Raw genomic sequence first — 12,500 nt, 5'->3', positions numbered from 1 at the left:
TCATGAGTGCTTAGGGTGTTGTTGTTGATTTGATAGTGTGAGGGTACATTGTTTGTGCCAAAGGGAATGATGATCACTTCTTATTTTTCAATTCAGTTTGAGACCATGACTAATACAGCAGTCATTTGTCAGCATGAGACCCTCCTGGAGTATACTGACATCATTTGGGGATTCAGTGATTGCACCTAGTTTGCAGTCGTCTGCAAACTTGGTCAACCACAACCCCTTAGTTTTGACATGAACTTCTGAGAAGTATATACCAAAGAGTAGGGGGCCAAGCACTGAACCCTGTGGCAAGCCACTGGTAACAGTTCTGCTGGCTGATGTGGAGTCACCCACTTTGATAGTGTGTGTCCCGTTTGTGAGCCTGTTGGCAACCGATCTTTCAACAAAGGGGTTTGCATTCAGTTTGCTAAGTTTATCGGTAATGCCTGAATATGGGATTGTGTCAGAAGCCTTTGCCAGGTCGAGGTATGCTGTGTGCACAGATTTTCCCTCTTCAATAGCCTTGGTCATATTTTCAAAGAAATCCACTAGATTTAACATGCAAGACCTGCCCTTCATGAAGCCGAATTTGGTGGGCTTCAGGGTTTGGAGGTCACCTATGTCTTTACTTATGGGGTCCATAATGATATGATCCATGGCCTTACAGATGAAGCTGGTCAGGCTTATAGGTCTGTAATTCCCCAGGTATTTTGCTAGGCTACCTTTGTGGAGGAGAAGAACCATTGCTGTTCTCCATTCCACAGGAACAAAGCCTGTGGTTAGGCTATGATTGAAAAAGATATTTAGTGGGGATGCTAGTTCATATTTTAGCCTGTTTAGGAGACAGCCTGGGATGCTATCTGGTCCCATATAGGCTGTGGTTTTTGCCTTGGGCAAGGCTTTGAGGACCTGCTGTTCAGATATGTAGGGTGGGGGGGGAGGTTTGTTGTAAGTTAGGAGAGGATAAGGGAGTGAAATTTTCAGCAAACCTATCCACTAACAGGTTTACTATCTCTGTGGGGTCAGTGTGTGTGATACCATTGGCCACTAGTTCTGCACATGCTTGGGTCCTACCCTTTAGCTTACATACATAGTTGCAAAAGGCCTTATGGTTATCCTTGGCTGTACTTGTTAAGATTCTTTCAAACGAGCCCTTAGAGGATTTGACAATTGTCTTATTTGCCTGTTGAGGCTGAGGAGGATGTTTTTTTCCATTGTTGGGGTCTTGCCTTTATTTTCTTGGACAGCAAGTTTTGCATTTATTGTAAAGTTTGTTGCTGCTGGATGTCCACCACGGCAGCTTGTTTTTACTTGGGGCTCTGGCTTTGATTCCTTCTGGTACAGCTGAGTTTATACACTTAAGCAAGTGATTGTACAGGGTTTTAATGTAAGCTTTGGCATAGTTACCACTTCCAGCTTGGGGCAGGGCTTGGAATGCATTTATACTTTCACCTAGGAGAGTATAGTTTGAATTGGTGAAGTTGTTTACTCTGATTTCACCCTTTGTGAGTTCTGGTGTTAGTGCCAGATCAAAGGTGACTGATTTGAGGTCAGTTTTAACTAATGAGGGTCTGCCAGTTGCAGCAGTGCATCTGTTTGATATGTTGGTGAAGACCAGATCCAGAATGTTTGCTCCCCGTGTTGGGATATGGACAGTTTGTTCCAGGACATTTGAATTAACAAAGTCAAGGAACTTTTGCTCTACCGAGATAGGGCTAGCATAGAGTTCCCAGTTAATGGTGGGATAATTGAAATCCCCCATAACCAGTGTGTTCGATAATATTTGGATTGTCTCCAGTTTTGTCAGAAATACTTTGTGGGCATCATGACCTATGGGTGGGGACCTATAACTGACTATGACTTGAATGGGGGTCTTACCCACTGTAACCTGGACCTGGAGTAACTCCATGGAGTTGTCCAGTCTAACTAGAAGGGAGGTGAATTTATTGGTACTATAGATTGAAACACCACATCCTTTGGTTTTCACACATTCATTTTACAGTCTGAAGGTGTGGAAGGCATTGTAGCCTTGCAAGACCAGGGTACTCTCTGAGGCCTTGAACCAGTTTTTTGTGACTGCATAGACATCTACATCTTCAAGTGATTGAAGTGCTTCCAGGGAGTGCAGTTTTTGGTTTAAGTGCATAGCATTTAGCAGCATGACGTTTATTTTGTTCTGATTGGTTAATTTCATGTTGGTAATGTCGTTTTCAAGACCTTCCCTAAAAAAGGGACTATGGGGGAGGCCAGATCCTTTACCAGCAGCTGAAAGCCTAGAGGTGCCAGGTGCAAACAGTCTCTGGCAGAGCAGCGAGGTTTGACGACCATGGCTTCCCAGGCTGACCAGAACTGGATCCCCTTTGAATGACACCAATAACTGAGCCAATCATTGAAATCAGTCATTTTTTGTTTATACTGTGGTATCATTCTAGGTGAGGGTAGTATCCGCTCAAGGCTAGGGACATACCTGCCTGGGACACATACTCAGACAGCTTAACCATGTCTCTCTTCATATAGTCCACACCAACATGAACTATGACAGAGTCATAATGGTACTTGTTGCTGAGAAACCTCAGTGCTTCCACGATCTGATGAATCCAGGCACCAGACAGGCAGCTGACCATGACTTTCTCCTTGTCCAGCCTGGTAAGTGGGACATTCATGTGTCTCACTATTGAGTCTCCAATGACAAGAAAATTTGGTTATTGAGTGTTACACCTTACTATCTTGTTGGGTGAGATGCTAGTGTTGCTATGTGTCATGGGTGCTGTGGGGATTGTGTTAGTTGTACCAATCTTGTGTTTTGGGGGTCTCTGGTGTTTTGGTAAGTTTTTTTTGAGAGAACCTCTGTGTATGTGGATTTACATGTTTGATGTGTACTATGTGTATGAGTACTGGTACGTGTATATGTAGTGTTGGGTGAGTTGACAACCTTCTCTCTGTTACTGTCAGAGAGGAATGGGATAGTAACAGCAGCTGTCCATAGGACAGAGACAAAAGCATAAAGTAAGAGTACTTGGAGAGGTTTTATACACTTCTCCATTATTAATGATATATGCCATACCTATGTACAAGGCTTAAATTATCGTACCTTCTGGGAGCACAAATTTCTGTGATGTCAGGGAAGACTAGATTAGCACTATGTGAAGTATTTCATGTATTAAATAAAAGTATGTACAGTTTTATTAATACTACTACAACATTTCATTTTTCTCGAGGAAGTAGATGGTTAGAACATTGCCCCAAATCATAAAGCATCAGCGGTGAAACAAACCTCAAAATATTCATCTTTTATTTTCGTTTTAATGTGGACAGGTACTTTTAACATTTTACCTATTTGACTAAATTCATGACATTTTTAAGACTTTGTCAATGTGCAGAAAAGATTGCTGAAATCTCATTAATCAACCTTCCATACGAGCAGTGATGTACTATCCCATCAATGGGTAGAGTTGCTTGTACTTGTTCTGAACAGTGTACCCAGCACATTCAGCACATAATTCATGGAGAATCAAAATGTACACACTCTGAGGTGTGTTTCATAAACAATGCATTAATCTAATAGAACCTTGAGGTGATATATGAGTCGATTTGAAGCTAGAGACTTCCTATTCTAAAGAAAGCTGCAGTTATTTCAGGATGTAATCAATACTTTACCCATTGTATCTTGATGAAAGATGAATTTATTTGTTAAAATACAACATTTTGCTAAAGCCATCATTCTGTTTTCAATTTCAGTAAATCAGCAGACAGCTGAGGTAATCCAGGCTGCTTTCAGACAAGCATCTTTTCCTGCAGTCAAAGCAGAGAAATCTTTGAAGATCCTAGGAAAAGTCTCATATAGTTTGGACAAGTAAGTACTAGAAATGTTATCTTGCTGATGGTTTAATTTCTCCAAATGCTTAGTGGATATAAATATATATATATATATATATATATATATATATATATATATATATATATACACACACACACACACACACACACACACACACACACACACACACACAGCTTTACTCCGTCGCATATCGCCTACGCAGAGGCGATCTCTGCCTAACATACAAAGCTATGTCAAACCAAGAGCTGTTGGACATGCACCACAAGAAACAGAACATGCTGGAGGGACAGATTTCTGTCTCAGAGACTTCCCACACTCTGGAACAGCCTACCTATCTATGTCAAACAGAGCTCCTCATTAGCACTCTTTAAGAAAAATCTTAATGATTGGATGGGTAATAGGAAATTCACCCCGGGGATCACTTTTGTGGTTCTGCTTGACAGGGGCACAGGAAAATAATTTTCTTGGATGGCGAAAGCCAGGGTACCTTTTGCGTTAGGCTTGTATAGGCCCTAGGACCAATAGCCTAGTACCTACATATGAACCTTTGAACCTATATATATATATATATATATATATATATATATATATATATATATATATATATATATATGTATACCTTCATGGGAATGGAAGCCATTTCTAAATCAGGGAATAATTAAAATTAATTTCCCAGTGTGGTTAATTCGCTAGTCATTAACTATCTGCAAATCTCTTTGAAGATACAAATGTTTGTTATATAATGGCTTTTTCCTTGTTCTGTTAAAATCTTTTTGGTATGTAATATTTTGCAACTATGTTATCTTCCTTCCTGCTACTGGAAAATACATGCTACGTTCAAAACTTTCATTTTATAACAGTTCAGAGAAAGTACCTTTGTTCCATTCCTAGGGAGGAAAAGCACTATTTTAAAACATGACTTTATAGCAGGTGTCCTGAGAAAATCATGGGTGTCCTTTCCATTTAGATCCCTGCACATTTTACCTGTTCTATTTTATTATTACAGTAAAATTAGGATTGATTCAATCAGGACTAAATAACTGTTTCAGTTTTTAACACAAATTTGCGTTTATCAAAGCTTACCATAAAGTTGGTGCCATTTCACTCCAAGGGCATGTGATTACATTCTACAGATACCATATCAGGTATGCAGGTAAAACAACTTGACAAAGATGTATAGCACCTGCTTGTGGACTAGGATAGGTGCCTTATTTGGGTAAGAGCTTAGCTGTGATTGCTCACAAATTACATAATTGTGCCCTGATTTTTTAAATCTATACATAAATGCTAATACTGTTAAAAGGTGGTGCCTATGAGATAACAAATGCTGAAAGGAGTATGTGCTCAGTGAATTTGAAATTTCTTTTTCCTGAAATACAAAACCAGACCTTCCAAGTCATCTGTTGGTGACACGACTTTTACAATCTTGTTTCTGACTAATATTTATTAACTGTTAAGGAAAAAAATGGCATTTGGTCAGAAACACCAGGCTAGAATAAGAATGAGTTCAAATCTCACTATTGCCACAGCGGTTGAATATAAATAATAAGTTATCATTTAAAAGTAATACTGGAAAAAGGTGCCCTTAGTAAAACACTGGCCATGCTCTAAAAGATTTAAATAATTCATTGTATGTCTACAAATGAAATAAAATTGGTAACAGCATCTCAATCATCAATGAAATGTTATTTTTTAGTTCTCTGTTATAATATTTCCTCAATGATGCAAAAGCTACCTTCAATCTGAATTCTACTTTCCAATTAAAAGAAACACATCCACACCATGAAATGTATGCAGTGTCGGGTGCACTCCAAAAGAAAAAATGATAAATAGGGTTTAATTCTCAGATTGAGCTATAATTTAAGAAATGTCTTTTAGTAAACACAAGTCTGAAGATTAAAAAGTATTTTTTTCTTTTATCTTTAGTTTACTGTAGAACGTAATAAACAAATATGACAGTGATGGATAGGGAGACTAAGTCTCCTGGGTGGTTGGTACTGTGTAAAATTAATAGGGTCAGGGATCAAGAGGAGATAAGTGAGAAGGGTTATTAAGGTGGGTGATTCATCAGCTGCTATCTGCAACTCTGGGTTGACTTGATGATTTTTTTTTAATCTTCTTCGGATGTTTTTCATGTCAGTGTCTATAAAAGTGAACAGCAAATGCTTTTCGTATAGGAGTAAGCCCCCCACACCTCTCAATGTAGAGTGGTAAGCATCCCCTCAAACTTAAATCTATTGTCCCACCAACTCAAAGAACAGAAAAATCTCCGAAAGCAAAGGACTCACTAACAGTGCATATTTAAAGGTCATGTCTTTGTCTTTCGGCTTTTCCTGGTTAGGGGTCGCCACAGCGGAACTCTGGCCCACTAATGATTGGCAGTGGATTTTTATGGTGCCGAGTTGCCAGCCCAACACCCAACCTTCAAAGAAGGAACACCCGTTCATGCTCGCACCTACCTGCATGTTTTTAACATCACTCAACCATGGGGGAGGACATGTAGACTCCACACAGAAGGAGCTCCAGCTGAGAATCGAATGGGAGAACCTCTTGCTGTGAGGCGACAACGCTAACCACTGCACCACCATGACCATTGCATATTTAAAGGTCATGCCGGCAGTAATTTCATATGGAAATCACTGATCATTGTTGCATACTAGTGTCTTGTGCTTCAGGCAGATGACACCAAAGTTTTACCTTGCTACGTAAGGAGATACCAAGAATAAGGTTTGTTTTTACAAGAAGTGTTCAAGTTTCATCTCACTACCTAGTGAGATACCACTAATAAGGTATGGTTTAAACTGTATGTTACTGTTTTCATGATTTTCAGCATTCGAGTTTAATATCAATTTCTTTTGTTTTTGTTAATTTTTCACTGTCGAACTTAAATAGATCTGAAATAGCTTGATAAACATCTACCATTAACTAAGAAATTTAATGTATTCAGCTAGCAGATAGGATCCTTAGCTAAAACCTATCCCTGTGCATTTATATATTGAGCTGATTTAATTGATTTATTGTTTATATTTGCATAATTTAATATATTTTATTCTGTTAGCCCTAGTCTGTGGCTGTAAATTGTCTGTTTCTGGTCAATTTCTTGGTTATCAAAAGGATAAATAAGCAAACAAATAAGCAAATTGGTAAAGTAATCAGTCATTAATATTATAGAAGGGAGAATTGCCCATATAAAAACAGTGTCAAATAGCTATAGCTCTTTAATTTGCTATAAGGCACTTGAAAACTCACAACTGAATCTAAATAAATTAGGATTGCAACACTATGATCCCATTATCAAATGGAATACTGGTGGATATATTGACTGCTTAACTGTTCGCACAGTAGATTCTATTTGTTCAAAAAGTAAGACATTCAGCTGAATACTTTACTCCTGTTTATTGTAGTCCATCTAGTGACCACCTTAAGTTCACTAAGCTTAAAGGCCTGCATTTAGGCACATTTCATATTGATCTTAGGAAATTTAAGACTTGCTCTGGCACACACAGCATGCAAATGGAGAAATGGGAGTCAAACCAAAGTCTGCTGGATAAACCAAGTTATTTGACAGCATAGAAAACTAGGCCTAGACTGTGTTGCTCAGACTAGAATAAGATTTTAAGAAGAGCAGCTTAGGGTTTGCTGATACTGCTTACATGCTAGAAATGTGCCAATAATCCCCAGTGAAGTGAATATATCCACAAAACAATAGCAAACAATGAAGAAAAGCTCCCAATGAAGCAGAAGGCAGTCGAGTTAAAACCAAAAGTATATTTATTATAAAATATGTAAGCGCTTTCGCGATGGTTAACACCGCTTCTTCAGACATACAAAATCCAATAAAAACCTCTATTTATATAAATTTAAAAAATTAACAACCAATCAGGAAGCATAAATCTCATCATGAGAGCATTAATGAATAGTGCTCCTTTTTCTTAAAGAGCTGATACTAAATACACCTCAACACATTATTTCAAACTTCTGCCTTTCAAAACTGGCTTTATGGGCACACAGTCATGAAGTCCATAATCTCTATGTGCTCCCAGCTTCAGTATCCATTGAAGTTCTACATTTTCAGTTCTATTAATGGGATCCCCAAGTCTATCATTCTCTGGTAACACATACAAAACTTGAAAAAGAAATGTGTGTTGATTCCCTTGTGTTATGAAACAACAATGTGTTTAGGTGTATTTAGTATTAGCCCTTTAAGAAAAAGGAGCACTATTCATTAATGCTCTCATGTTGAGATTTACGCCTCCTGATTGGTTGTTTATTTTTTAAATTTATATAAATGGAGGTTTTTATTGGATTTTGTATGTCTGAAGAAGCAGTGTTAACCATTGTGAAAGCACTTACATATTTTATAATAAATATACTTTTGGTTTTAACTCGAATGCCTTCTGCTTCATGCTAGGAAATATAGTTCAAATGTATTTGTCTAAAAGTATAATCCCATAAATACCACATATTTTACATAATTTCTTAATGGCATGTAAAATATCAGTGACTGTAACTGGGCAAGATCATTTAATAATCTGTTATTGCTCTAATGCAGACTATATTTGATATAAGACCAAATTACCACCATAACAGCTACAAACAAATGCAATCTGAGAGTCACGCTGCTCAATGCTAGAAGTCTAATTCTCAAAATGCACTTGCTTTAAGCACTCCTTAAAATGGAAAACATTGACATTTGTGTTGTAACACACACCTGGTTCAAGGCAGCAGAAAGCACCCCTGCACTACCAGGCTATAACTCATTCCACACCTTTCGGCCCCAGAACTTGGAATGAAGCTCAAAAGGTGGTGGTATTTCCATATTCATAAAGGATGTGCACACCTCCAGTCTGGTAGCCCAACATAACACATCCAGGATACTTCAGGTACAGCTAGCACTGGGTAAGGCAGCGATTCAGGTCGTAGCCTGCTATAGGTCTTCAACCATGTCCCAAGACTCACACTCTACGTTCCTAAGCACCCTGGAAAATATTAGGGTCCAACCTACTCCTAAGCACCCTGGAAAATATTAGGGTCCAACCTAACACTCTCATACTGGGTGACTTGAACTACCCCTTCATTAACTGGGAAAACTACTTATGTACCAATACACTTGCCCAATACTTTCTGGAATTCATTAATGCCAGTGCTCTGGACCAGCTCGTTCTTACCCCCACTAGAGGTAGCAACATCCTTGACCTGGTCATTACTAACATGGCAACCATTGCTCTACACCAATAGTCAACTCCTCCCTAGTTAGATCCGATCACAAACTAATCACCTTGGAAATCCACATCCCTCCCCTCCACAAAGGTAATCACCATCTAATACTTCTCCAAAGCTAACTTTGGGCTCCTAAAAACAGAAGTAGCTAACTTCACGGCACCCATGCAAATGGGTAATAGTTGCATGACTGCCAACTCATACACCAATGCACTGTACGAACATGTACACAAATGCATGGATCTCGCCATACCCAATAGAACAAAGACGCTCTCCTCAAAAAAAGGAAGCCAATCTGGTGGTCCTCTGCCATAAATAAACTCTACAACAGAAGGAGGAAACTGATGCAGAATAAGGCAAAGTCTCAAGACTGGAAAACCTCCCTTTCAGCCTCAACAAAAGGTTGAGATCCCTCATCAAATCCTCTAAAGCTAGCTATGAAAACAGAATTGCAGCAGATAGTAAAGACAACTACAATGTCTTCTATAGTTATGTGAAGAACCTCCATGGAAATACCCAAATTTGCTCTGAGCTACTGCACAATGGTACCTCCTATACTGAGCCAACAGATATTGCCAATATACTACCCCTCACCCCCCCAAAGGACCAATCACAATACCAGTAGATTGCCAGGCACTCTGTATTATTGCTGCAAATTTTAAAACAGCACTGTCCAAGGCCAAGATTATAATAGCTTCTATGGGACCTGAAAATATCCCTGGCTGTGTTCTACATGAACTACAGATTGAACTGGCACCCCACCTGTGTGCCCTGTTCAATCACAGCCTCACCTCAGGCTTTGTCCCTACCAAATGGTGCACTGCTACAGTCATCCCTCTAAACAAAGAGGAGTGACTACAGACCCCGGGAATTATTGCCCAATTAGCCTGATGAGTCTGATATGCAAAGCTATGGAACACATCATCATGGACCTAATAAACAAGGATATAGGGAATCTCCGAACTGTGGATCCTACACAGTTTGGTTTTGTAAAGGGTAGATTATGCCTGCTCAACTTGGTTGACTTCTTTGAGTCAGTCACCAGAGCTGTGGATGAATACCTTGATCTGGTCAAGGCCTTTGATACCATTCCCCACTCAGAAATCATAGAAAAGCTAGGCATAAACCCCTATATCACTAGGTGGGTTGCAAACTGGCTCACAGATAGAACCCACAGTGTGAAAGTAGCTGACCCAGAGTCAGACTGCCGACCAGTCATGAGTGGAGTCCCACAGGGTTTGGTCCTGGGTCCTCTCCTGTTTGGTATCTACTTCTCTGAAGTCCAGGCCAACATGAAAAGACTCTGGCTGACAAAGTTCGCAGACAATTGCAAGTTGGGAGCTATTATTAACTCCCCAAGTAATGTTGACATCCTACAGAAAGGCCTCAATAACACCAGCGGCTGGTGTCAGAACCATGGCCTTAAGCTCAATGCCAACAAATATGTCATCATCCCCCTTGGGAAAAACCCACTTCCCTTGAATTACCACATTGATTGTAATCCACTGAACACAGAAGGCATTATAAGAGATATGGGAACACAGGTTGACAGCAACCTCTATTTTGACCACCACATTGCCACTGTGGTCAGAAAGTCCTTCTGTGTGGCACATCTCATTACTAAGGGTTTTGCATCCAGGAAGAAAGAGGTCATTGCCTCCCTCTGCTCTTCCCTCATTAGGCCAATCATCGAGTATAATGCCCCATTTGGCATGTACCTCACTAGACACCTGCAACAATTGCAGAGGCCACAAAAGTACCTCACAAAGAGGATCCTAGGCCTTAAACACTTGTCCTATATGGACAGACAAAAAACTCCAACTATTCTCTGTCTCATATCGCCAACTTAGAGGCGATTTCTGCTTGACTTACAAAGCCATGTCTGACCCAGCTCTGTTAAAAATGCTACAGCTAAAGAAATCCCAATCCCTCAGCACCACACACTCCAGAGACCTCAACCTTATTACCACAATCAACAGAACATGCTGGAGGGACAGGTTCATAACCCAGAGACTGTCCATGCTATGGAACAGACTTTCCATACATATCAAGCAGAGCACCTCACTGGCCCTCTTCAACAGAAATCTTGATGAGTGGATGAGAAATAGAAAATTTACCCCAGGAATCACTCCAGTGGCTCTGCTCAACAGAGGCACTAGGAACTAATGTTGGGTGGCACGATACCAGGGTAATCCTATGGGCTAGGCTTGTAAAGGCTCCAGGGCCATTAGCCTAGTACACACCTATGAACCTATGATAGGTTCGTAGGTAGTTGCTAGGCTTGCAGCCCATGAGACTATTGACAAGCCTAGCCCATATTCCCAGTTGCCCCCAAGCACTGTCTGGTTAAGTGGCTTGCTCAAAGTCACACAATAGGCAAATGAGGGCTGAGGGATTCAAGCCCTATACCACAGGAACTGCAAATCACAGCCTTAATGAAATGGTCTCATCTCCCTGAACTTGATGGCAATGCTTATCCATTTAAATGATATGTACTTTTTGAAATTGTCAGTTATCTCAGATAATGTATTTAAATAATATTGGGCCAGATTCAGGAAGGCTTACACGGAGTTTAAGAGTAGTGTAAGCCTCCGTGTAAGCCTCCTGATTCAGCAACAGCCCAAATCTCCGTGTAAGAGACAGCTAACACGTCTCTTACACGGAGTGGGCGTGGAAATGCTCAATACCTCATTTGCAGCTCCAAGATATGCAAATGAGGTATGTGAGCGATCCACGAAGCCCAAACCAGTCCGTGTAACGGACGTGTTAGCTGCAGAAATGTACTCAGCTGACAACTGAGTACATTTCTGCAAAATTAAAAACGGAGCTATGTCAGCTCCAAATAAAGGGTGCATTTGTTACATTAAGCATGCCAATGGCCAAATATGTGGCCATTGGCATGAAAGTGTTGCAAAAAAGTTATATAACTTTTTTTTTCACGGATTTATGTGTTTAACTGTAGCGCACACCCGCAAACGGGTGCGCTACCTAAAACTGAAAACCGGCTTATAAGCCCACAATTGTGGGATTTATATATTACATGAAATGTCAATGGAGGGACTTGCAGAGCAAAACAATATGGCCTCCGCTTAGTGGTTGTCAAGGGGAAGTCTGCAAGATATGTAACTAAGCATTACTAGGCAATCCTATGTAAATGAGGCTTACAATACTGAATCACACTGCCACATAAGTAATGAGCACTTTCTGAGTCGTGTAAGAGTTAGAGAAGGGGAGGAACAGAGTAAGAGGTAGGTGACATCATGGGGAAGGATAGAAAGAAATGTACCAGATTGGAGGGCAATGTAAGGTAAGAGATGACAGACAGACATCAGGGAGGGAGGTGTGTCCCAACAGAACACTGGGAATGTCAAGAAATGGAGGGCATACGCTATCCCTACACTCTAAGTTTCTTGATATACGTGCGGCAAAGCCGCCAGCGTGCGGTGAGGCAGGTTCT

At 40.2% G+C, this 12,500-nt stretch overlaps 1 protein-coding gene across 1 annotated transcript in view; it reads left to right on the top strand.

Annotated features, from left to right (window-relative positions):
* LOC122809713 (cholesteryl ester transfer protein) overlaps window positions 1-12,500 on the top strand; it is an 840,169-nt gene that overhangs the window by 71,615 nt on the left and 756,054 nt on the right. The window contains exon 2 of the mRNA XM_044081408.1: window positions 3,724-3,838. Coding sequence (XP_043937343.1) covers window positions 3,724-3,838 — 115 coding nt within the window. The remainder of the gene's footprint in view (window positions 1-3,723; window positions 3,839-12,500) is intronic.

Source organism: Protopterus annectens, chromosome 8.part0, assembly GCF_019279795.1.
Source record: "Protopterus annectens isolate FY-2018-M chromosome 8.part0, PAN1.0, whole genome shotgun sequence".
NCBI lineage: Eukaryota > Metazoa > Chordata > Ceratodontiformes > Protopteridae > Protopterus > Protopterus annectens.
The sequence above is the reverse complement of the archived record's forward strand: the minus strand, read 5'-3'. Positions and strand labels throughout refer to the sequence as shown.